The sequence below is a fragment of the Lolium rigidum genome, chromosome 3, assembly GCF_022539505.1.
Source record: "Lolium rigidum isolate FL_2022 chromosome 3, APGP_CSIRO_Lrig_0.1, whole genome shotgun sequence".
NCBI lineage: Eukaryota > Viridiplantae > Streptophyta > Magnoliopsida > Poales > Poaceae > Lolium > Lolium rigidum.
The window spans coordinates 379,143,020-379,170,922 of record NC_061510.1 but is presented as its reverse complement, the minus strand read 5'-3'; the positions used below and the strand labels follow the sequence as shown (position 1 = coordinate 379,170,922).

Here is a 27,903-nt window from a genome sequence, read left to right as displayed (position 1 = left end):
ACACTCGCTCGCTATTTTTATCCGTATCAACAGATACGAAGAAAAATCCTAACCGGACGCGTTAGGGTACCCATAAATATGACTCGGGACTCGCATAGAATGGTAAGACCTTAGCGGCACCTCGTCGGGCTTACACCGAGCATCCCGGGATCATGTCCGGGGACGTGATCTTGAAGTAGGTTTTTGCGGATTGCCACTAGAGCAGTTAACTAGTACCTGATCCGATCAGATGAACTAGCCCCAATTACCATTATCCCCCGTACAATATAGATATGGATGTCAAATAAAAATAGCAACGGCCAGGAGTCGATAAAAAGAGGGGCTGCACCTGCAAATATAGTCAAGTTCTTTATCGAGTAGTACAACTTGAGCCTATGCCTCAGGTGCAAGCACCGCTCATAGGCTCGGGGGCTACTTCTTATCGAGAGTATTGTTCACCCTCCCGATAAGAAAGAGGAAAAATTATGGAGTCAATTACAAGCAAGTTGAGCCTACACCCAAGTGCAAACACTTGGCCGTAGCCTCTGGGGCTACTCCCACCGGGAGCGCTCGGTCGCGCACCCGATAGAAAAATAACTTCGACATCATTTATGACAATCAAGGTTTGTAGACTCAACTCGATTCTACGACTCGAGTGGAGCCTACTCCCATCGGGAGCCCATGGATTTCATCAAGTCCTCCAGTAAATATAGTTAAGTTCTTCATCGAGTAGTATAACTTGAGTTCCATGCCCAAGTGCAAAGCACTTGCCCATGGACTCGGGGCTACTCCCATCGATGGCGCTGCCGCACTCACGATAGAAAAATAATTTTAAGAATCGTCGACATCATCTCACGCAACACATGATCTGCGACATGGACCTTGTCTTATATTTTTCTTCAACTTCGGAGATGGTTATGCTTGGGTTTCTACGCAAGTCTTCGACTTCCCTAGAAACCTGGGCTATCGACATGGGCATACCCTTCAGCATACCCATTATTAGTATACTGGCTCGGCCCAATATGGAGAAGACCAAATATGGAGAAGGCCCAACAAGGCAACCCGAAGAAGTAGTCGACTAGGACTCTTGTAAAACCCTAGGCTGGTTGCATATATAAAGCTAGCCAAGGGCACTAGAGATAGAGGGGACAATAGATAGACAATATAGCTCCGCCTACGGCGGCACCCCGTAAACACATCTATGATCATATCACTGGATTGCTAGCAGCGACGTAGGGATCCTCCACCGAGGGGACCCTGGAGCTGGGTACGTCGTGTGCCTAATCTCGTCCCCTGGAATCTCCATCGTCGCTCTTCCCGAAAACCCTAGTCTACAATACGTAGGCATTGCCGAGGTATTCCCTCGATCACCAAGTAAAGTCTTTGATAGTAAAGTAAGTACTAGATTTGGATTACTACGCGAGTCTGCAGATTTCTTTGCTGTCACGAATCTGGGTCTACCTCCCTGTAGGTAGCTCAGAAAATTAAGCCAATTTACGTGCATGATCCTCAGATATGTACGCAACTTTCATTCAATTTGAGCATTTTCATTTGAGCAAGTCTGGTGGCCTAATAAAATCCATCTTTACGGACTGTTCTGCTTTTGACAGATTCTGTCTTTTATTTCACATTGCCTCTTTTGCTATGTTGGATGAATTTCTTTGATCCATTAATGTCCAGTAGCTTTATGCAATGTCCAGAAGTGTTAAGAATGATTGTGTCACCTCTGAACATGTGAATTTTTGTTATGCACTAACCCTCTAATGAGTTGTTTCGAGTTTGGTGTGGAGGAAGTTTTCAAGGATCAAGAGAGGAGTATGATGCAATATGATCAAGAAGAGTGAAAGCTCTAAGCTTGGGGATGCCCCGTGGTTCACCCCTGCATATTTTAAGAAGACTCAAGCGTCTAGCTTGGGGATGCCCAAGGCATCCCCTTCTTCATCGATAATATTATCAGGTTCCTCCCCGAAACTATATTTTTATTCCGTCACATCTTATGTACTTTGCTTGGAGCGTCGGTTTGTTTTTGTTTTTTGTTTTGTTTGAATAAAATGGATCCTAGCATTCACTTTATGGGAGAGAGACACGCTCCGCTGTAGCATATGGACAAATATGTCCTTAGGCTCTACTCATAGTATTCATGGCGAAGTTTCTTCTTCGTTAAATTGTTATATGGTTGGAATTGGAAAATGCTACATGTAGTAACTCTAAAATGTCTTGGATAATTTGATACTTGGCAATTGTTGTGCTCATGTTTAAGCTCTTGCATCATATACTTTGCACCCATTAATGAAGAAATACTTAGAGCTTGCTAATTTGGTTTGCATATTTGGTTTCTCTAGAGTCTAGATAATATCTAGTATTGAGTTTTGAACAACAAGGAAGACGGTATGGAGTCTTATAATGTTTACAATATGTCTTTTATGTGAGTTTTGCTGTACCGTTCATCCTTGTGTTTGTTTCAAATAACCTTGCTAGCCTAAACCTTGTATCGAGAGGGAATACTTCTCATGCATCCAAAATACTTGAGCCAACCACTATGCCAATTGTGTCCACCATACCTACCTACTACATGGTATTTATCCGCCATTCCAAAGTAAATTGCTTGAGTGCTACCTTTAAAATTCCATCATTCACCTTTGCAATATATAGCTCATGGGACAAATAGCTTAAAAACTATTGTGGTATTGAATATGTACTTATGCACTTTATCTCTTATTAAGTTGCTTGTTGTGCGATAACCATGTTTCGGGGACGCCATCAACTATTCTTTGTTGAATATCATGTGAGTTGCTATGCATGTCCGTCTTGTCCGAAGTAAGAGAGATCTACCACCTTTATGGTTGGAGCATGCATATTGTTAGAGAAGAACATTGGGCCGCTAACTTAAGCCATGATCCATGGTGGAAGTTTCAGTTTTGGACACATATCCTCAATCTCATATGAGAATTATAATTGTTGCCACATGCTTATGCATTAAAGAGGAGTCCATTATCTCGTTGTCCATGTTGTCCCGGTATGGATGTCTAAGTTTAGAATAATCAAAAGCGAGAAATCCAAAATGCGAGCTTTCTCCTTAGACCTTTGTACAGAGCGGCATGGAGGTACCCCATTGTGACACTTGGTTAAAACATGTGCATTGCAAAGATCCGGTAGTCCAAGCTAATTAGGACAAGGTGCGGGCACTATTAGTATACTATGCATGAGGCTTGCAACTTGTAAGATATAATTTACATAACTCATATGCTTTATTACTACCGTTGACAAAATTGTTTCATGTTTTCAAGATAAAAGCTCTAGCACAAATATAGCAATCGATGCTTTCCTCTTTGAAGGACCATTCTTTTTACTTTTATGTTGAGTCAGTTCACCTATCTCTCTCCACCTCAAGAAGCAAACACTTGTGTGAACTGTGCATTGATTCCTACATACTTGCATATTGTACTTGTTATATTACTCTATGTTGACAATTATCCATGAGATATACATGTTACAAGTTGAAAGCAACCGCTGAAACTTAATCTTCCTTTGTGTTGCTTCAATACCTTTACTTTGATTTATTGCTTTATGAGTTAACTCTTATGCAAGACTTATTAATACTTGTCTTGAAGTACTATTCATGAAAAGTCTTTGCTTTATGATTCATTTGTTTACTCATGTCATTACCATTGTTTTGATCGCTGCATTCATTACATATGTTTACAAATAGTATGATCAAGGTTATGATGGCATATCACTTCGAAATTATCTTTGTTATCGTTTTTACCTGCTCGGGACGAGCGAACTAAGCTTGGGGATGCTTGATACGTCTCCGACGTATCGATAATTTCTTATGTTCTATACCATATTATTGATGATACCTACATGTTTTATGCATACTTTATGTCATATTCGTGCATTTTTCGGAACTAACCTATTAACAAGATGCCGAAGTGCCGCTTCTCGTTTTCCGCTGTTTTTGGTTTCGTAAATCCTAGTAACGAAATATTCTCGGAATTGGACGAAACAAAGACCCAGGGGCCTATTTTGCCACGAACCTTCCGAGAAGACCGAAGAGCATACGAAGTGGGGCCACGAGGTGGCCAAACCACATGGCGGCGCGGCCAGGGGGCCCGCGCCGCCCTGTGGTGTGGGCCCCTCGTCGGCCCCGACTCGCCCTTCCGCCTACTTAAAGCCTCCGTCGCGAAACCCCCGAGGCGAAAAACCACGATACGGAAAACCTTACCGAGACGCCGCCGCCGCCGATCCCATCTCGGGGGATTCTCGGAGATCTCCTCCGGCACCCTGCCGGGAGAGGGATTCATCTCCCGGAGGACTACACACCGCCATGGTCGCCTCCGGAGTGATGAGTGAGTAGTTCACCCCCGGACTATGGGTCCATAGCAGTAGCTAGATGGTTGTCTTCTCCTCATTGTGCTTCATTGTTGGATCTTGTGAGCTGCCTAACATGATCAAGATCATCTATCCGTAATACTCTATGTTGTGTTTGTCGGGATCCGATGGATAGAGAATACCATGTTATGTTAATTATCAAGTTATTACATATGTGTTGTTTATGATCTTGCATGCTCTCCGTTACTAGTAGAGGCTCGGCCAAGTTTTTGCTCTTAACTCCAAGAGGGAGTATTTATGCTCGATAGTGGGTTCATGCCTGCATTGACACCGGGACAGTGACAGAAAGTTCTAAGGTTGTGTTGTGCTGTTGCCACTAGGGATAAAACATTGGCGCTATGTCCGAGGATGTAGTTGTTGATTACATTACGCATCATACTTAATCCAATTGTCTGTTGCTTTGCAACTTAATACTGGAAGGGGTTCGGACGATAACCCGAAGGTGGACTTTTTAGGCATAGATGCGATTGGATGGCGGTCTATGTACTTTGTCGTAATGCCCAATTAAATCTCACTATACTTATCATGCCATGTATGTGCATTGTTATGCCCTCTCTATTTGTCAATTGCCCGACTGTAATTTGTTCACCCAACATGCTTTTATCTTATGGGAGAGACACCTCTAGTGAACCGTGGACCCCGGTCCATTCTTTAATACTGAAATACAAATCTGTTGCAATACTTGTTTTTACTGTTTTCTCTCGCAAACAATCATCTTCCACACAATACGGTTAATCCTTTGTTACAGCAAGCCGGTGAGATTGACAACCTCACTCGTTTCGTTGGGGCAAAGTACTTTGGTTGTGTTGTGCAGGTTCCACGTTGGCGCCGGAATCTCCGGTGTTGCGCCGCACTACATCCCGCCGCCATCAACCTTCAACGTGCTTCTTGGCTCCTCCTGGTTCGATAAACCTTGGTTTCTTTCTGAGGGAAAACTTGCTGCTGTGCGCATCATACCTTCCTCTTGGGGTTGCCCAACGAACGTGTGAAATACACGCCATCAGTGGGCCTTCAGTAAACCCCGGGTACTATCTTCGGCAGGCCCATTGGGGATGCCTATGTCAGATGGCGTGCTAGATTCCATCTCCCTCCTAGTAGTGTTTATAAAGATGGTTTCCGAGTTTCTGATCTTGTCTAGGCTCGGTTGGAAGGTCGTCCTTGGTGGCGTGGTGAAATGTTTGACCCTTCACATGCATCTGAGATGGCATTGAAGCATCAAAAGAAGGGCAACCGCCTAGTAGCATTTTTCGGTGAAGTTCTTTCGTGTGGTGTGACGAATCCCGGTTGGAACCTTTTAATCCCAAATTGTCCACAGATGGAGAAAGAGGGGCAACTTTGATGCCTCCAACATTGCAGTCAACCACGCTCTTCAAGAACTCTCAAGGCGGATATTTTCAGCGACAAGTTGCTCTCGTCTCCTAGAAGACTTCTTTGATGATGGCATGCCTTATATGGTTGAGAATTATGGGCTCAAGACTAGAGTTACTTGCTCTACGGTTAACAAGGTTGATATGCTAAAAAAGTTTCAGTCTAGAAAGCCTTCTTCATTATGATAAGTCGTTGGCTCACTCCCCTGGCCAAGATTTAGTGATAGCTTGCTCTCAGCTTGTGTTTTTATATCAGTCTAAGGGGTGCGCTGAAATTGCATCATTTCAATCTCCCCGTGGATTGGGAGAGAATGTCATATAAAGGTTATCCACCAAGAACAGCATGCTCGGGAACTGTCACCAATGAAGTGCAACATAACCATATTAATCCCGAAAGAGGCAAGGGATACATCGTAAGCGAAAAGCCTGAACTAATTTAAAAACCCATTGTGAAGCAGCAGAATTATCCCAACAACACTAGTGAAATGGAGTGTGGTGAATTTGCCATCTCTCTGAAGAAGTCGGTCAAAAGGAGACGCATGAAGAGGCACCGTGGTGTGAACCGCAAGGACTCGTTAGCAAATCTCTGTTCAACCGTGGTAGCTCCAATGAATGGATGTAGCTTAGAGCATCTCTAGCAGAGCCCTTATTCTTCCGAACCGAAAAAACTCAGTTCAGTCTCCCGAAAAACCAAAAGCGAGCGATTTTTAGTGTGGCGCAGAACAGCACCCGTATTCGGAACCGAAAAACGTCGATTTCAAAAATTACCGGCAAAGTGATCATCGCAAACAAGCAGTAGAACTGAAATTCAAACATATTTAGCATAGTTCGGGTTGCTACGGTCGATAGATACATTGCATTTGAGGTGGTCGTCGGCAACCACCTCCAAAACTAACTAATTTCGCCGGCGGCGAGCTACTATACGCGCCGCGGCAGACTACGCCATCGGCGGCCTACTCGGAGTCGAGGTCGACGACCTCCTGCTTCACGCGGCGGACGGCCGCCTTCTTCTGCGCGGCCTCGTACTCCCACACGGCACGGACGGCTTCCGCTTCCTCGCATCGGAAGCGCGCGCGCGCCTCGGCGGCAAAGATGACGGACACCTGCTGCACCGTCGTCGCCTCCTCCTCGTCGTTGAGGACGAAGGCCCCGGACTGCAGCTGGAGGGTGCGCACCGGAGGCACCTCCTCCTCCTCCTCCTCGTCGTCGTCGTCGTTGCTGCTGTCGGAGGCGGGCCGCCACAGCGCACGGCCGGACGCGGCCGAGGACGACCCCTCACCGCTATTTGCATAGCGCGCGAGCTTTCCCGGCGACGTCAGACCCCAGTTGGTCCAACGCCGCGCGCTCCGCTTCCGAGCGCCTTCGCTGCGGTTGCATTTGCGCCGCTCGGCCTCCGACTGGAAGACGGGGGCGCGGCGGAGAGTTTCTCCCGCCAATCCGCCCGCGTCCCCTGCCTCCGCTGTTCGCCCCGGCCATGCGGTCGCGGTGGTGGTGGAAAGAGAGGAGAAGCGGCGGCGGTGGCTCCGCGATTGCTCGCCGGAATTCCAACCGTGCGCGCGGCGGAGGGGGCTTTGGCGGCGGAGGGAGTAGGGTTTTGGAACGCAACTCCCCTCTGCGGCCTGTATATATACGGGTCGACGGTCCAGTTTCTCGGGCCCCCGAACTCCCGATACGGGCCGGCCCACCGATTCGCGTGCTGTTCTGCGCCACTTTCGGCCCGAACCCGTAAATCCGCCGGAAAAATTCAGTTCTGGCGGGATTTACGGGCTCTGTTAGAGATGCTCTTATCTAGGACTCCTAAGGTAGAAACAACTGACCATATGTAGGATGCCTACTGGCCGGGACTGAGTTTACATGATAACCCGACTCCTAGCTTCAAAGGATAAAGTGGCGGACCAATACTGATATGTAGGCGGAGACCAACATGGTGGGTATGTGTGTCCTCGTCAGATCTTTCTTTCTTTGTACTGAATACTCAACCTGAAACGTTGGGTCGTAACAAAAAGATACGGGTGGTAAAAACATCAATTTTCCACGTCGATGAGAAGATCGTCCACGAGGCAAAGCCCGCTGCACTTGTTTTGAGCTCTGGCGGGTCAACTGATCTTCCTTCAGAAATGAATCTTATTAGGATTTTCAGTCAGTGTGGACCACTAAAAGAAATCGAGACTGGAATGCATAGTAACCCAAAGACTGCATAGTAACCCAAAGACTGTAAAAGTTGTCTTCAAGAAATATATTGATGCCGAAAGGGCTTTTCAGTGTTGCTAGCAAATTTGGCTTATTCTGAATCTTCAGTCCGCAGTTTTCGTCTTGTGTAAGTGCCAGATCAAATGCATGTTTAGTACGACCATATGACGTTTTGACCTACCTATACAATTGCTGTCGAGACGGTGGAAAATTCGGATTCTCCGACACCTCCTCAACATGGAGAAGCCGGTAAGCATACTCTGCCCTCAACTCTGTACAATGTGATGTACTGCATGTTGATATTCACTTCCTTTCCTTTTTTTACTTGCATGACATCGCTGACTATATGTGTACTTATGAATTTCCAGGTGGTAGCGAAGATGGACAGCGTGCTAGATTCCATCTCCCTTTTCATGATTATAAATGTGGTTTTAGAGTTTCTAATCTTGTCCAGGCTCGGTTGGAAGGTCGTCCTTGGTGGCCTGGTGAAATATTTGACCCTTCACATGCATCTGAGCTGGCACCAAGCATCAGAAGAAGGGAACCCACTTGGTAGCATTTTTCGGTGACTATTCTTTCGTGTGGTGTGATGAATCCCAGATGGAGCCTTTCATGCCAAACTGTTTGCAAATGGAGAAACAAGGCAACTCTGAAGCCATCACCATTGTAGTTGATCATGCTATTCAAGAACTCGCAAGGTGGATATTGTCAGTGATGAGTTGCTCTTGCCTCCCAGAAGACTTCTCTGACAATGGCATGTCTTATATGGTTGATAATTGTGGGCTCAAGGCTAGAGTTACTTGCGCTATAGTTAACAAGGCTAAGATGCTAAAAAGTTCCAGTCCAGAAAGCCTTCTTCATTATGTTAAGTTGTTGGCTATGTGTCTTGCCCAAGGAGGTGACCTGCAAGATTTAGTGATAGCTTGCTCTCACCTTATGTGTTTCTATCGGTCTACGGGGTGCCATGAAATTTCATCAATTTCAATCTATCAGTGGATGGGGAAAGAATGTCATCGATAATTTATCCACCAAGAACAGCATGCTAGGGGAAACTATCACCAATGAAGTGCAACCTAATCATGTTAAGCTCAAAAGAAGCAGGGAGACCTCGTAAGCGGAAGCCTGAAGCTAACTTAGGGCTTCTTTGTTTCAGCTTTTGGGTGTTTTCCATAGAAAAAAGCAGGGGAAACGAAACGAAGAGCTTGGCTTTGTTGTTGGCTTTTCCCAAAGCACATCTCCTTCCCACACAATTGAAAAAGCACCCCTGGGAGGTGCTTCCCGAGCTTTTACGCTAGCTCCTGAAACGGCCACACACGAATGCCCATTTGGAGAACGGGAATTAAGCAAAAACTGCCACCACAAGACTGAGGTGGTGGGAGGGGAAAAAAGGAAACTGCTCGGCGGACTTTCTTTTCTCTCCCCGACTCGCATTCTTTCTTTTTTTCTCCCGGGCTGCATAGAGCGCTAGGGTTCTTCGCCCGCAAGTCTCCACCCCCACATCGCCACCCAGCGCCTCACCCTCGCCGCCAGCCGTTCCGACCCATCCCGTCGGCGACCGCCTGCTCCGCCGCTGGATCTCCACCTGGTGAGCCAGCCACAGCCAGTCGTTCAATGCTAGAGCAACCTAGAATCATTTGTGCTAGCTAGATAATAATATATGTTTATTTTGGAGCGTAAGGGTACATTGCCCCTATGTGTGGTTTTGCTAATTAATGACAACCCCTATGGATTAATATTTTCATTGAGGGTTTAAGGGAAATGATTTATACTTAAGTTTGGTTTGTGCTTAAGTGTTGTACCTCTCATGCATTACATATTTAAATGTCTTGCATGGTTGTATATGTATAGTGAAAACTGTCCCGAAGGTTAATCTTGAAAATGTATGCAATGAATTCACGTTCATCACACGTGCATATATTGTGGGGGAGTTTGCTCTATATATGTTGGTTCTACTCACATCCCTTGTATTAGTTGTAGTTGTGCGAGTAGAGCTGGTTTTGATATGTGCTAGTAGCTTCGTGTTACTTGACCATATCAAATACAACCTCTTGTATACAACTTATTCTCGGATAAGTTGCATACGTGTTTCTAATATTCATTATACAAACCATCTTATTGTGGTTGTTATCAATTACCAAAATGGGAGATTTTAAGGGTACATTGCCCCTATGTGTGGTTTTGGTAATTAATGACAACCCCTATGGACTAATATTTTCATTGAGTTTATATGAAGGAATATTCCATAGGTACTACTTGTAGTCCATGTGTTGGATTCAAGTATGGATGCCATGAAGATAAAGATATATCTTGAGTATTGGCATCGAGATCATCGATATGAAGACATATATGTGATATGATCAAGAAGAAGAAATGAAGATAGAGTTCTTATGTGGAACTCAATATTAGCCATGCTCTAGCTTATGTGTTAAAGCAATGAATGATAAATATCTTGAGTGCTTGTTTCCAAGTGAAGAATTCAAGATCTGGCTCTAAATCGATGTCATGATAGTCTCATAAGTTGAGCCATTGTTGACTTAGATTTAGAGCATGCAAAAAAATGAAGAGTTCTTTATACACCTCAAGATAGTATGATAGAGCATGAGAAGATACAAGGTTGACCAATACAAAGAGTGAAGAATAGATTCAAGTTTGGTCAATACATGAAGCATAAAGAATATGCCACGTGAAGTCATGTGGTATGGTAAGTCTTGTCAATTATGCTTTATGAACTAACCCATCATATATGTGCTCTTGTGTTGTCTATGTGGGTTAGGTATGTTTCCATGGGCATGCATCAAAAGTGAGATCTCGTATAGCCCATGAGAGGATGACATCAAGTGGTGAGCGTCATCAAGGTTGAGTTGGGCAAGTTCAACTTCAGCATCTCAAGAGGATCACATGCTTGAAGCTTGCCGTCCATTTAGTGATAATGGGCATATGAAGATGTGCTTAATGAAGCTGTCCCATAATGGCGTATGGGGGAGCAAATCATGAGTCTTCACGAAACAACAATGATCAAGTAATGCTCTCCGGTTTGATGGAACTTGAAGTGTTGTCATCAAAACCAAGCGGGTGGCGCAAGGCAAAGCTATGGCCTTGTTAGATTTTCCTTTTACCGATCTCAAGGTGGTTGTTAGGAGACCGGGTTATAGGATAGATAGCCGCACTATCAAGAGGAGCTTTCCAGTTGGGTAACTAGATCACATCGTCTTAGGGAGCTCAATCATTTGCATAATTTGCATATCCCTATTTATTTTTGGTGTTTCTCTATGTGATGTTCTTGAGCTTGTTGCTAGCTTTTCAACAAGCCTAAATTCATCGAAAACGGAATCCGCATGCATCTTGTATTGCGTTTTCGAGTTTGGACGTCTTTATCGTTTCTTGATGTTGGGAGGCTCCCTCTCTAAAATCATCTAAAAATATTCTGGGAGGAGTCTCAATATAAACATTGGTTTAATTCCGTATTCTTACACCGTTAGAGTTTTTAAAAGCCTATTCAACCCCCCCCCCCCCCCCCAGGCGGTATCTCGTTCTTTCATGGAGAGTCTCACTTACGTGACTTGTGATGGACATGTATTTTATTATGGCTAGAGCTACATTCACATATATTTTTATTGAATCACATATATTTTTATTGAATCGATATGTTATTTAAACGTAAATCAGCAATAAGACAGGGTCTCATGACTCTCGGGTATTTTTGACAATTCCTCAGCTCACAGCTAGACAGCCAGCCAACTTTACAAAGGCTGAAACTCAAAACAACAGCTTTTCCTGCACATCAGCTTTCCCTGCACAGCAGCACAGACAGCCATAGTCAGCCCAAACAAAGAGACCCTTAGGATTGATGGAGAAAAAACCATTGTGAACCACAAAATTATCCCAACAACACTAGTGAAATAAAATGTGGTGAATTTGACATCTCTGTGAAGAAGTAGGTCAAAAGGAGACACGTGAAGAGGCACCATGGTGTGAATCCTAAGGACTCGTTAGCGTGATACGTATTTTTTATGGTCGGTGTAAAAGACAAAACATGTCGCACAAAAAGCATATTTTTAGCACCAAAATTTATCTTTTTTACGTTGATAAGTCGATTTTTCATGGAAAAGCTTTGTGCGCACGTAGCATCTATGTAGCATCTGAAGATGTACACGTAAAATTTTGGTTTGAATTTTTTAATATTTTAAAATATATTTAAGATGCATTTTAAAATAAATGGAGCATATGCATCTGAGAGCCAAACCATCACTCCGCGGATTTGATGTATTCTTTGTTGACATAATGTAAAATACATAAATCTACTTGTTTGTTATTTTTAGTTTTTACATTGTTATTACTCACATTTTCTGTTTCTTGTGCCGATTTATGCAATTATGAACGTAACTATTATCATAGTACACGCGAATTCTAAATGTAACGATGTAAGAATTCACTGAGTACAAGTACATTGGATGCTGCATACAATCTTTACTATTGCCCAACTGTATATAACGTGAATGATAGAAGGATATATTCAACTTTACTCTAAACTCCCCGATTCATTCTCTGGTCCACTACGGCTTAGCCGGATGACAATTTCCTATCACCAAACGAACTTTTGTTTCCTGCCTCTGTTTTTCACTGTTTGAGATACGGCATCGAACGCACGTCAACTAGCATGATGCTTTATCTGGTGGACAAGTTCGGCACGATTGGTATATGACCGGACAACCTGATCTTGTCATATCATCCTTAGCTTATCTCCTACTACCCCCATTTTATTGTCTGGTTATGGATAAATGTCGATGTCCCCTTCCAGGTCTCGTGCTAGGGTGGCTAAAGAAACAGGTAATCATGTCGTGCCGTGCTCCGGTCGCTTAACTATCCAAACCGTATAACATGATTTTTCCAACCGGACGGAGATAATGTATCACATGTCTGAGATATGACCAGGAGCAGTCTCGAAGCTAGCAACAATACCATCAGCGTTATTTTAACGGTGCTTGAAAGGGTATATAGAATGTGAGGAACCGTTGTGAATTTGTTTACTACCTCCATTTCATATTAATTTGCATATTAAAATAGTTAAATCAAGCTTTGCATTGTTTGTCCAATTATGTATGATAAATTATCAATATATACAGTACCAAACGCATATGGTATTAAAACATTGATTTTATTTTGTAGATATTTATACTTTTTCTATACAATTTGTCAAACTTCGCAAAATTTAACTTTGATCAAAAACTTATATCCGGAGAAATATGAAACAGACCGAGTATCTTCTAAAACTACGAGGAAAAGAGCGGACTTTTCACGGTTATCGTAATCACCGTAAATATTCCCTTTTGAGCATATTTACATTGCACATTAGCGATTTGATACCCATTTGTTCATGCTTGTGCTAACGTGTGCTGCTCCACACTTATTTATTGAGATAACAACAAATTTTGATGAATTATGTTGTGTTTATATACATGTTGAACTTGTCTTGTCTAAAATTGATTTGGAAAACATGCATGGAAAAGTTTTGTGTTTTGTTCCGTGAACCAAATTATACGGATCTCAAAAGTACGCTAAAATTATTTCAATATATATTACCTGTTTTTCGGTTTGCTAGGATGAGTTGCAATATTTCTCCCTACACTGTTGCAACCAGTACCGAGCCGACCAATTAGACAGGCCTTACTACACTACAACAATTTGAAGAAATCTGCAAGTGACTATAATTTGAATTCACTAATTGTGTTGAGTTGAGGATTATTTCAATATAACAAATCTGACAATCCCAATGTAATGTCCATTCTTGAATGCAAAAACGGGCTTTTTCCGCTTCACTCACTTCTGAATGACTCCTTTAGCACTCTCTTTTTTATATTGTGCACATGCTCCGAGTATGCAAGTTGTATCGGTGGTCTTTTCATAGTCCTAGCATCATCCATAGATAGTAATAAAAATATGTCATTTTTTTTCTATGAATAGAACTTTTAGTAACATTAACGCGACAATGTGACATCCACAAAAGAGTTTGCACCCTGAATATACATAACAAGATGCACACAAGTCATAACATCGAGAAGTAAAATGTTTGAACAAAACCCTTATTTGTGCGACAAAACAAGAAACAACCAAAAGGTATAGGTGGTTCGACAGAAGACTGTGGTGCCATGCATGCTCGGTAAAATAGTCCATGGTCGTCTGCTCCACTTGAATAGATGCCACCACAAAAAGCTTTGTGTGCTATGGTTGTTTGAGATGGGACCAAGTTCGACGCGAAATTAAGCATGCACGAGTGAATAGTGTAGCTGGAATCTTTTTTCACGGAACATCATTTCTGTAATCCCACAAAGCCTAACATAGGTTTGTTGCTCCAATAAGGATATGCCTTTAAAATTTACAACAAATTAACGGCACTACGCGGTTGATACAAATTTGACTCGACCGGAATGATAGACCATGTTGCACGAGCGAATTTGTATTTGAGGAACGGATGTTTAATGGTCTCATAACGATGAAAAAACAACATTACTCACTCTCATGCCAATTAGGCTTGGCATGATTGGCTTTATGTTGAAATGGCATGCCATCTTGTATGTATCAATAATGATACTAGTCTAGTATGGTTTATATATACTCAATATTACTCTATAAATCTAGTTGCATACTCATATCCGCAAAAAAGAATTCAAATAGTAGTAAGTATGCAACTAAGAGATACTAGCATCTAGTACAATAGAGAAAATATCTTATCTTAATTTCTACCAAATCTTGCAACAAGCCTTTCCTAGCGAAAATGAGCAAACCTAACCAATTAACGGTCCAATCTCCGGCAGGATAGAATCCAGTTGATAAAATAAGCATGATACCCCAAATATTTACCTTATCTACAACGTCGGATTCTAAAGCTGGAAAACAAAAGGTGAGCACTACGGACGTACGCGGGCTGAGGAATCTCCTATATTTTCCACTCCACCACCTCAAACAAGGAACGCACATGATATAGGATAGAACAGGTCAGGACCGGAACCAGCAGACCCCAACCCAAAAGTTGGCACTATAGTGCTGAATGGGATTCCCCGATTGGCCACCAAGCGCTGTTCGGCCCTCTCCAGTTTGCATCACCTGACGAACAGCATCCGGTGCCTCTCTTTTGCGTGATCGCTACCTGTCCCCATTTGCAATTATTCAGAGGAAGGATGCTCTGTGTATATATTTTCCTGAACATATTTAGGTGAGCCACTGGGAATATCCCGTTGCGATTCAGATGCACGGGAGGCCGGATCAATGGCGGTCCTGTCCGACCCCCCATACGGAGGTTGCGAAGGCGAACTTGCGCTCTCGATCCTACCTGAAAGGCTTGAACCGATGGTGTGCCCGTCAAACGGCCCTTTGTCGCCGCGAGAAGCCAATGGAATCCCACAGGAACAAAATGCCAACATGGCCATGGCCATGGCCGTTCCTAATCTGAACTCGACGTGTTCTGGTTGACAGCTTGATCCCAGCGACCGCCGCACCGGTATCCGAGAGAGGGAGAGGAATCAGCGAATTTTTCCACCCATTTTCTAGTGGTTGGGCTCGACGATCAGACGCAGAGAGCTTCGCCTCTGACCTGGATTCTCGAATTGGGGTGGATTCAACGCGAGGTTCTTCTGGGCGGTTCTCTTCTGGGTTTGAGGACAGTGGCAATATGTTACTCCCATCGGAATCTCGGAGAACATATCCGCGAGATTCGACAGCAAATGTGGAAAGATAAGGACCAGGACCCGATAACATATTCTACTACTCGGATCCTTTGACAGAGTACGTCCATGGATTATTCTAGGTGCAGAAGGCGTACACGTTGTTCCTGTACAAATACGAGCGAGATTGACAAGTATATTACTACTGTCACGACAAATTTTAATCACCACTACTAGTAGTACTTCGTTTACAGCAAATGGGCAGCATGCTGCTTGGTACTACTCCTCCATTCCGGTACCCCAAAGGCCAGAACTATTCTAGGTACTTACTTAGATAGACTTACTATTTTCGTGTGATATACTAGTGTGTCACTTCAACATAAACAAACGTTTGACCTGAACTTTCCTTCGACCCCATGGATTGGTACCACCAGCTCGGAGAAGAGACCAATTGCAAGCAAAGAGAGCATGCAGCTACTGCACCTAGATGCTTAGTAAGCCTTAAGCCTTTCAGAATGTATTGTATCTTACGTCGTTATTATAGATAAATGATATATGTTAAAAGACAATAGTTTCAATGCATTATATCTTAAAGGTTGACTCTGTGATTTAATGATTTTGGTGATATGTCGGAATATGATTGGGCTAGCCACTCTTTTTAGCTATGACTAAGATACAACAACACTATGTTTTCTAATTGATTATGGTGCCACATAATTATTTTGCCTATAATATTGTGTTACGAACTTTCCATTGTGAAAGGCCTTGGGCTAGTCATAGTGGAAAATAACATAGGGTAGTAACATGTATATTTTACTACTCCATGTTACCACCTCCATAGTGGGTATAGTATCACATGTATATTAACATAGAATGCCACATCTATTATATATTATGTAGAGTCATTCTTTCTTGAAATGTGCGATGCGATGGTAACTTAGATAGTTATCACTATTTCCTCTTTTCTCAGTTAATGATATGTCATGTCATTAAAATATTTAGTTGGCATTGCATCGATCTAGTTGATGTTACAACATATGTTATTCCCCACTATGATAGTAGTCTTAGACTACTCATAATGAAAAGTAACATCGGGTAGTAAAATGCACATTTAACTACTCTGTATTATTATCTCCATAATGGATGATGAATTCGGTTTGTTATTTCTGGTTTCATTCCAGTGAAATGAAATCGGGAGCTTTGCTCCTTAAGTCGAAAAAAACCCTCCATAATGGGTAGTATCATAGGTGTAATAACATAGAATCAGGGACGGGCCTAGCTCAAGTCAAGGGTATTCGGTTGAATACCCTTTATTTTTGCCTAAAAGCATTTATATGGATGTAGTCTATGAAAAACTACATTCTATTCAAACATTCAACCAAAGATAAAAGCTAGCTCACATCATCTCTATCTCCCTGTCCCAACAAAGCCAATCCCTCCTTCGATACCATTAGCCTAAATGTGAAGTCCCGGTAAAAAATAAAGACTTAAAGTGTAAAAAAATAGGCTTTGATTTTTTGAATACCCGGGCTTCAAATCCTAGGCCCGCCGCTGCATAGAATACCATATTTATAATTTTGTAGACTCATTTTTTCCTTGAAATATGTGATATCATAGTAACATAGCTAGTTATCATTATCCTTTTTTTCCTCAATTAATAATATGTCATATCATTAAAATGCTTACTCCAGTGTTGGCATTGCATGTTGTTTGTATTACTACATATATTACTCTCCAATATGAGTAATCGATCTTAGCTTGCTCGTGGTCGTGGTGCAAAGTGCAATGCAATGATGCACGATGAGAGTGAGATCGTAAAGTCTTTGCTTGGGCAGTTGCTGGTTCGAAGTCATTTTCTTCTTCCTTTTTAAATGTCAAAAGGATCGGAAGGCTTTGACTTGTGCAGGGGCCATCAAATCTTCATGGCGCACACCAACGCGGCAACGCACCCATCGAGGACCTGCATGCGGTTTATCCTTATCGATCCGCCTAAAGACGTTGGGTTTGACCTCGCTCCCTTCCTGTCTGGTCCCAAGATCAGATATTTCTCCCTCCTCTTGCACTAGCAGGTGCAAAGTCGCCGAAAGAAATAAACCGACATGAATCGTGCCCATTGACACTCTCGCTCCGGGAAGAGATCAACAAATTTGGTTACTGTTCCCATCTCCAACTTCATTATGAAAAGAAAAGAAAAGTATGAAGATACCCAGCTTCGCTGCGAGCTGATTAGTGGGGCAGAAACCTTTGAGAACCTGAAAACACTTTGAGGCCATGGCTGCCCCCCTGGCTAAAGGTTAAGCGCGATGGATGGAGCGAATCGGAGGCCATCCGCGCGACAGGGACGCAAGCACGGGTCACACAGCACCGCCAGATCTTTTTCTTCTTTTCGCCTGCGCATAATATGATTCACGGGTTTCACGCGCGGCTCCGTCAGGTTGCGACCTGCAGCCCCCAAATCTTCGGCGATGTTTACGCGCTGCTCTCGCCGCGGTGGCGGTGACGGCGAGTCAGACCGCGACGTCGCCGCCACTTGCCACTGTCTGATCCACCCCATCCGCTCCTCTCATTCCCAGCATTTTGCCATTTTCACATCCAAAAACTTTGTCGTCTGTGGACAACCGGTGTCATGTTCAGGTTTATGGCGCCCCAACATGACGAACTCCAACAGCCTTTTCTCCCGGAGAAGAGGAACCATGGTTGGTTCAGGTTGTTCGCAATCGAGTCATGGCACAACTTCAAGTGGCAGGAGGATATTCTACGGGACCTATTTGTTTCCTAGCCACAATTTGCCGAGTAAAAGTATGCCTATCCACAAATAAAAATATTGAAGGAGTCTATGGCAAATGAATCATATACATGCAATAAAGTGCCAAAGTGTGCCAAAAAAAACAAACACATGCCAAATAAACTATGGCTGCTAAATTTTGGCTTGACAAATTTTGGCTAGGAGGATTGCCAATAGGCGTGGACTGAGGCAAGGGGACCCACTATCCCCGCAGCTCTTCATCTTAATCATGGAGATCCTGCATTTGATGATTGCGAAGGAAGGCATCTGGCGAGGGATTGCTCACCCCCGGCGTCAAGTGGACTGCGCCACCGCACCTCTATTTATGTGGACGATGTTGTGGCTTTCCTACATCCCACTATGCTTAACTTCAAGGTCTTCTCCGCGATCGTTGAGGACTTTGGTGTAGCTTCAGGCCTATGCACCAACATGGACAAGTGATCGGTAAACCTCATCCGATGTACGGGCGCTGACGAGGCACTGGTTGCCCATGAGTTAAGGTGCCATGTGGTGCCTTTCCCCCTCCGGTACCTTGGGCTGCCCCTGACGCTGAGGAAGCCGAGTGCGACGCAACTCCAATATCTCATGGACAGTGTGGCCAACAAATTGCGAGGATGGAAGGCCTCACTGTTGGACAGGGGAGGACGACTCGAGCTAGTTCGTGCGACGGTCTCTGCGATTCCCATCTTTGCCATGACGTCCGTCGGCATCCCGAACAAGACCTTATTGGCAATTGAGAAGATCATAAGAGGGTTCCTCTGGAAAGGCCGGAAGGATGTGAAGGGTGGTCACTGCTTACTGGCGTGGAACAAAGTCTGCGCCCCCAAAGAATTGGGGGGGGGGGGGTCTTGGCATCCCTAACCTCACGATGATGAACGTATCACTAAGGACCAAATGGTTGTGGCTTCAGCGAGTTGATGACTCCAAGCCATGGAAGGAGCTTAACAATCAAGTGTCCCAAATGGTGAGGCAAATTTTCGAAGGGGCGACCTACTCTGTACTGGGGACGGGGCGTCCACCTTCTTTTAGACGGACCGATGGCTCCCTGAGGGGCGGTTAGGTGACATAGCACCAAACCTAACTGCGGCAGTCCCGAAGCGCGCTGTCAGGCAGCACAGGGTCCGTGAGGGCCTGCCTGGGGGTTGGCCGAACAACCTTCCTCCGGATTTAGGTGCGCCTGGGATTAGGGAGTTGTTCGAGGTGGTAGACCGTCTGGTAGATATTGCTTTTTCTGAGCGTGTGGAGGATGCCTTTCACTGGGGCTGGGAGAAGGACTACTCCTACTCCGCGCATTCGTGTTATCGAGTGATGTTTGACGCTAGGGTGGAAATGGCTAGTGCATTGCAGATATGGCGTTCGAGAGTTCCGCCAAACTGCAGGGTGTTTCTTTGGCTTGCGGCAAGGAACAGATGTTGGACAACCGACAGACTAAGCAGGCATGGCCTACCTCACCCGGCGGCGTGCCCATTCTGTGATTAGGTTGGTGAGTCTTTGGATCACCTTCTGATGCGCTGCGTGCTAGCACGCGAGGTCTGGGCAACCTGTCTGCGTTAGTGGGGCAAGCTACATTGGATGCCGCAACCAGACACCAGGCTTGTCCGCTGGTTGCAAGAGAAGCCTGGAGGCCCGGGAGCAGACCGCGACTTTTGGACAGGTGTGACCGTCATCTGCTGGTATCTATGGTGTTATCGGAATGATGTGGTCTTCGAGGGCGTGGCACCCTCCAAGGTTGTGGCGATTTCGAAGATCTCCGACAAGGCTGAGCTGTGGCGAGCGGCCGGGCTGTTTAGAGGCGTTCTCGCGCCAGTGGATAAGTGAAGTTGCCGCAAGTAGTTCCGTAATATGTGTGTGCTGTTTTTTTTCTGAGGTAGCGTGGAGTTGCGTTTCACTATGTCATAAACATGTTGTTTATCAGCCTTTTAGCCTTTCTTCTATGAAATACTACCTCCGTCCCAAGGAATAAGGCGCACGCGTATTCCAAGACGAACTTTGACCATAAAAATTGAGCAACAAAATCTTGGTTATATTATATGTAATTAGTATCGTTGGATTCGTATTGAAAAACACTTTCTAATGATGTTAATTTTATACAAATAATCTTTATATATTTGAAGTAATACTTAGTCAAACGAAAAGCACGTAAAACGAGGACGCCTTATTCCTTGAATCGGAGGTAGTAGATACGGTCTTCCCATGAGGTATCTTTGCAATTATGGCTCAGGACCCCGCCCCGCTTCACACACAGACGGATCTCTACATCAGCAGCCACCAACCAATTATGGCTAGGAATCATACGGGCTCTACTATCAGGACCCCGCTGGCGGCAAACACACAAACGGATCTCTGCATCAGCAGTCACCAACCGAGCGACAGTGCCAGAAAGCTAGTGGTTGAACCAGAATCGACGCTGCCACAATCTAGCGGCTGAATCGCGTTTCAGAACAGTCTAGCTGCTGACATTCATGGATTCGCTGCCAGAATTATTATGGTCGTGCGTCTCACACGAATCTCACAGATTCTGATCGCGCGTGAAGCTCAGGCACAAAGCCAAAACGAAAGATCGAAAGATCCCAGTGTTGCAGGTAGAAGAGAACAGTACAGAGATATATAAAAAGTAGTACTCTACTAGATACATTCCTGCTGAAAATCATCCAGATTAGGACATGAAGAGGTGAAAGATTCTGTACGAAAGCAGGAGCAACAAGTCGCAGCTTCTGAGATTTTTTGTCACCACGAGGGAGAATTCACCTGAGGAAACAACCAATCTTATCACCATCCCGAAGCATGGCATGGAGGACCCATAGCTTCAGTAAGAACGCACAAAAAGTCGTACAGCAACACAGACCGAGAGCCATGCTTCTTTGGTCGAAAAGAACATTTTCTTGAAGAGCGCAAACCCAGGGATGCAAAATTCTCGGCAGACATTAAAAGACCCTACTATTGATAGTGGGAGGAAAGTCCACGCCCCCACACAATTCACACAAGTTAAAGTTCCACATTTTCTCTGGCAGCTCCTAAATGTTACAACACGGTTACACATTCTGCAGAAGACAACAAAATCACCCGTCCTTATGGGTTCTGCAGACCGGCCTGGTACAGTGCAGGTCCCTACGTTGCCTTTGTGAAGTGGGGATTGAGCAGCTTCGAAACCGTGAACCCGGTGAATGTGTCAACTTGGAATAGGTCCTTCAGCTTCTCGTCGCAGATTATTTTCCTCCGGTCAGAAGGATCCTTCAACACCAACAAAGGATGAAAGCAGCTAAGTTTTACGTAGCAGATTTGCTATAATCGTAGTATTCAAAATCAAATCATCTCTTCTGAAGATTTAATGGATGCATTTGAAAAGGCATGCCTGAGTTTTCGAAAAAAAAAATACAGATCCAATATGGTCCATCTTAATCAATGTCTCCATTTTGTCAAAATATTTCACCTACAGAAATTTTTAGTCTAGGACTTTGAAATTGATAAAACGAGGTGATAAAAAATGCACATTACGCCATACTATAATAATGATTGATTACATGTGTTACTGATTGAAAGTGTGCATGCTTAAATGAAGAGTTAGTCCTCACATCTATAGTAATACCAAAACAGTACCCAAGAACTACATGATTCTCGTGATTTTCAATGGCTGTTTGAAAAAGAAGCAAAAGCTCACAACAGATTATAAAGGGCAAGATTTATGTAGGTCTAGACATGTCATACATCCCAAGTATCCGCATTGTACAATAATAAGACGTGTAGTTACTTATTAGGCCTGAGGATGCAGGATAGCACTGCAGATATAAAGTTAACCAAATAATACCACAGATCTCAGTATCAGGTAAACATGGTAATCTGTAAGATTGTCTGTAAGCATTGCCTTGCGAATAAGAATAAAGTAGAATCTATGTGGGCGGATGGTAGTGCGGTAACCGTAGGAGATCCAGATACTTGCTCAGGACTAGGGGAATAAGACATCATGTGCTTATGTATAACTTAGTAGTTGTTTGCAGGGTAATAAGACATCCATTTGGTAACATTATTTCTCTATTCATATGCCCGAGCACCGTTTGGCCATGACGTCATGTATTTCGAGTCGCTCGACTAGTCCACAACTAGTCGATGAGTCGCAGCTGCGAAGTGGACTCAATGTCTCGATTCTGACTCACTCGAGTGACTCATTCAACTAGTCACGACTAACCTCGGCTAGTCCAGTTTTTTCAGTCAAATGACTCAAAATGACCCCACCTCTCTTTTTTTCCAATATTGCCAAGATCGAGCTGCCCAGTTCCCCCCCATGAAACCCAAAATGAATCCTCACTCCTGCCGACCTAGACCTCTCCCTTGGTCGGCCCCGCCACGATCCTACTGGCCGCCGCCGCTGCAAGCTCATGGCACCGCCACCTGTCCCTTCTGGTTCCTGATCTTCTCCTCCACCTGTTGCTGCTGCTCCGAGGCTCCTACACTGGTTGATGTGGGTGCTGGTCTACTCCTCCCTCCGCTGGCTGCTGCTAGTCTGCTCCTCTGCTGATGGCTGCCTCTCTTGCTGGTATGCTCCTCCACTGTCTGCTGCTGCTCCCAGGATCCTCCCACAACTCTCAACTATCAGTAATTATATACTATGGTATTTTCTAGTACCTATTGCTGAACTCGTGTCGACTAGTCACAACTAGTCTATGAGTCGCTACCCCATATCGACTCGTAATCCATGCATGATGTATCCAAAAGATACAGGCTAGATGACCTTAAACTGAAGTCAGTGCAAATAAAAACCACAAGACAACAATAACTACATAGGCCTTACCACACAGCTGCAAAATTTCCTACATGCAAAATCAAATGTGCCGTTCTATCAACAAGTAGCTAAACCGCTGAGCAGTTCAAATTGATATTATCACAAGCATTAATGTGGCATCCAGGAATAGAACATTTACCTGCAAGTTATTCGCTTTTATATAATCCCACATTCTCTTCACAACATCGGATCGTGATAACATACTCTCACCGGTGCCGATAAATCTTGCTAAATCTTCCGAAAGTTGAACGGGCGCAAGAAGGCCAGATGTAGACCCAGACCCAGAGGATCCACCTTTTTTCTTGTTTCCTGAAAAATGGACATTATATCAACAGCCTTACAAGAACAAAAACTCACGCTGTAGAAAGTTAAGTAATTATTTTCTAACCTTCATTTCTGTCTCTCTTTTGAGGCTTCTCTTTGGGTTCTTTGGGTTCCGATCTCTTAGGTGAGACAGGACCTAAAAAAAACACAGAAAATTAGAACTTCGGAGCTAGGTTAGGTGGGCAGCGATAATTTAGATGTATCCATATCAATGAGTGAAGGAGTCTAATTATGACACATGGAACCGCTACATCATTTAATCTTGTAGACATGTTAGATGGCAAAGGTCCTAACGTAGGTAATAAGCACAAGATGATTAAATAAATCAGCCAACATTTAGTCCCTGTAACAAGTTCCAAACAAACATAGGCCGAGTAAGGTTATACATTTATGATCATATAACTATCAACAGATACATTCGTATACACTGGGTCATACTTATACCACAATAAACAGCAGTTTTTCTTCCCCCTATCACAGCATGCAACTCTGTTAGCTGGGATCCACGCTAGGAGGGCAAAACAATTTTGCTATAGCATGATACACAATATTATGTTCTAGTACTGTCAGCAGTGATGAAAGCATTCTGTTAGTGCAACACATAAGTGAACATCAAAAATCAACTTAATGGAGTTAAATTTAAATACCTACTTGCAAACAGTATGTTTTAGATTGAGTTAGCATGCATATCTTTCTTTTAGCAGGCAAGCACGAGTATTCTATGATGCGATGGAAAATAAAATGGATGCCGTGTATCCCTTATAGTAATAGACTAATTCCTCATGTTCACTGTACACATGTGTGTATGTCTTGCCGAGAGAGAGAGAGGGGAGAGAGAGACCCTCAGAATTCAATGGCCAGATATGCTTGGTCAAAGCTTTATTCATTTGGAACATATCGATTGAATCGACATTAAATATCTTCTTCAATGCTTCATCGCACAGAATCTTCCTCCTATTGCTTGGGTCTTGCAAATTATGTTGTTTGATATATGCCCAAATCTTCTTGACAACCTGGGAAGCGCGTCATGAAATAAGTCAATAAATATTGAATGATCGACTACTCTATCATACATCTGATATGAGACTTAGAAGTGACAACAATAAGAAACTGAGGTTACCTCTGTCCTGGCTAACTCAGAGGCACCTACAAACTCTTGAAGTGCTGGGGAAATGCTGCATAATTTAGTGAAGCCACCAGCCTTTTTCTTGCCATCAGCCAACCTATGACATCAATAAAATTCTTTTTTTTAAAGAACAAGACTATGGGAATGGTATGGCAATTTAGAAGTCCAAAATATTATCAACAAGAGAAGTCATGCAAATTTGTAACAGATTGTGAATCTTGAGTTGTCCACAATATTCCGTCCTAATCTGAATAACCATTGGATTCACCAATTGTGACTAACTGACTACTGAACTACTGAACTTGAGTGTGAACTTCAATTAATTGTACAGTAAAACCATGTGTTTAGAGGGACCGGACTGACTGGTTATAACTCAAACATCTTAAGTAGCTAATTTTCACCTTTAAAATATATTCAGAGAAGTGAAATAAGAAATTCACAACTTGAGCACTAATAATGCTAACTAGTATAAAGAGAAATATCACCAATAATAAGGAAGTAAAAGATACATCAGAACCCCAAAATGTAAAACAGCAGCAGCCCTACCAGACCTACACAAATATAAGTGGATTATCCACCACCGAATTGATCAAAAGAGTACCAATATAGAACAAATAGGCACATTCTAGCTGAAACGCCAATTGTCGGCTAATTGTGTTGCTGTACACCATGGAGTATAAATGGATGTTGCTTCTCCATATGTTCAGATGTACACCGGTGGTGTATGCACCAACACACGCCCAGCGCGCACACAGAAAATGCAACCAGAAAAATACTAACCCATTTGAATGTCCCTAAATAGTTTAAGTGCAACCCTGGTGAGCATAAGTGCATCGTTTCAATACTTATTTGGGGGTATTATCCAAGCAACTAAAAAGAGTAGAATATTTACTTAATTTTAACAAAGATAAGCATTACAATATCACGTGCGTGAAACATCAAAATGTATGAAAGGTGGAAAAAACAATTGCATTATCATCACCAGAAAGTTGCAGCAAATGACCCTCCAAGACTCACCGATACATCAGCCTCTAGCAAATCTATGCATTAGACCAAACTACATGATGCAACCGCAGACGACCAACATTAAACAAATGCAGCCACCAAGTGTTCTATGCACATAACAACCAGAAAATGTAAGCCGCACATAAGGAACCTAGCAAACATCAACCACCCCAAGAAGAGGAGAAACCACCAAGACGATTCAGGAAACCACGACAAGCTAAGCACGGTATTGGTCAACAGACACCTATGCAAATCAGGCTAAAAAAACAGACCAAACGAATCTTGTCAGATCAAATCGAAAAGCAATACCCAATCCAAACAAAACCTTGCCAACCAATTGGTCCATAAACCAGACATTGTTTGTTTTTCCAGTGAGATACTAGCAGCTTTATAGTGGTAAAAGCCTAAACAGAGGAAGGAGACTGCAACCCCGGAGCCCTCCAAGAATGTTCATGAATCTTTGCTACTATTGGGAGACGTGCGAGTGCACAGTGCTGGCACACACCCAGACAGATCGACAAATACAAGGCACCCAATGAACCCTAAACGAGGTAGCAAATGCGGAGAGATAAGACAGAGAGCGAAAGCCCCTCACCGCCGCTTCTTCTTCCGGCCGCCTTCTTCCTCCTCCTCCTCCTCTTCTTCCTCCTCTTCCTCCCCCTCCTCTGCCGCCTCCCCGCCACTACCCTCTTCTCCCTCGGCCTCCGGTATCACCTCCTCCGGATCCTCCTCCCCCGCTGCGGGTGCAGCCCCATCCGCATCCTCCCGCTCGGCCTTGTCGGCGAACTCGGCGAGCAGGAGGTCGACCTGCTCCCGGAAGAAGGTCTTCTTGTCGGAGAGGTCGACCCCGAAGTCCTCCTCGAGGCGGCGGCGCAGGGCGCCGGTGGTGGTGGTGGTGAGGTCCGACTCCCGAAGCACCTCCCGCAGCCGCTCCACCAGCTCCGAGTCCGACACCATCGCCGCCTGGTCGGTCTGGGAGAGCGTGGGCGTGGCACGCCGGTGGGATGGAGGAGAGCCGAGGAGGGGCCTCGCTGCTTCGCTTTGGTTTCGGTTTTGCTTGGGCTCAAATGTGGGTTTTTTTTGCTCTAGGGGTGCTCTGGCCCAGATACACCCCTCCGTCACGTTTTTCCAGAGGCCTTGTCTGCTTTCTTTTCCTTCTTTCTGCCGTGGTGATGACATTATAGTGTGACGGTCGTTGTTGCTGCTCAAGTGGACGTCAGAACAAAATGTTGATGTGGAAAGTGGTACTACTATGGATTTACTGCTACCTCTGTCCATAAAATGATGTCTTAGATTTCTCTAGATTCAGATGTATCTATACACTATACAAAATGTTGATGTGGAAAGTGGTAATACTATGGACGTACTGCTACCTCTATCCATAAAATGATGTCTTAGATTTATGTACATTCAGATATATGTAGACACTATTTAGTGTATAGATAAATCTAAAATTAGATAAATCTAAGACATCATTTTATGAATGGAGGGAGTATTTAGGTTTACAATTTGTTTTCTACTATCTCCGTTTAAGCCATATCAAAATGTATTTTAGTCTAGATACATCTGTATCTAGAAAAAAGTTGTTGAGTCACACATGACATCTTTAGCATGGAAAAATATTCTATTTTAGACCCTGAACTTGTGAATCTCGATCTAAATTAAACCCTGGAGTTGTTTGTTACACTTGAAATCAACAATTCTAACCAGGTTCTCTCAGTGACTGACAATGAAGTCCCATGTGTCAGCATTCATCTTCTTCCATTATTTTTTTTCTTCACAGCAAGTCGCATTCTAACGTAGCATGGCCTATCTCGGCCACTTGAACTGTTTTGCTACCTGATACCATTAGAGTTAGAATGTGTTATCCTAACAATGACATGTAAAATGTTCTCTGAGTTGGATAATAGAGAAGAAATAGCATATCTGGATAATAGAGAAGAAATAGCATATCTTCTCCTAGCTAGAACATTGTCTCTTATTGGAACGACAGAAGAATCATTATACAAGACAGTTTATCTTAGTTAATCTAGCATCACACAATTAGCTTCTTTAACTTTAATGTACGCAAGATTTCTTCTGAATGGTCGGATAATTACACTCTTTGGATAAGCCTCAGAGTCATCCAAATGTATCCTTTTTGTGAACCAATGAGCATAAGTATATTAAGATCAGTTCCTACTAAATTAAAAGTACACAAAATTTAACACATATTAACTTAAAAATTACACGGATATTGCTAGTTGGACGTGACTGATGTCTTCTTTTTAACAGAACGAGGGGTGTCCATCTATGAAGTT

The 27,903-nt window shown here is 43.6% G+C and overlaps 1 protein-coding gene and 1 pseudogene across 1 annotated transcript; one reads left to right on the top strand and one right to left on the bottom strand.

Moving 5' to 3' along the window:
• LOC124697511 overlaps positions 1 to 6,376 on the top strand; it is a 6,912-nt pseudogene extending 536 nt beyond the window's left edge.
• A 14,914-nt stretch (positions 6,377 to 21,290) lies between these two features.
• LOC124704382 (upstream activation factor subunit spp27-like) lies at positions 21,291 to 26,649 on the bottom strand. The gene is made up of 6 exons (XM_047236638.1): positions 26,199 to 26,649; positions 24,593 to 24,695; positions 24,314 to 24,485; positions 23,537 to 23,608; positions 23,288 to 23,457; positions 21,291 to 21,602 (listed from the first exon to the last, which is right to left on the bottom strand). The coding sequence occupies exons 1-6, from the start codon at positions 26,558 to 26,560 to the stop codon at positions 21,480 to 21,482; spliced, it is 1,002 nt and encodes a 333-aa protein (XP_047092594.1). The 5' UTR covers positions 26,561 to 26,649; the 3' UTR covers positions 21,291 to 21,479.
• Positions 26,650 to 27,903: the final 1,254 nt, after the last annotated feature.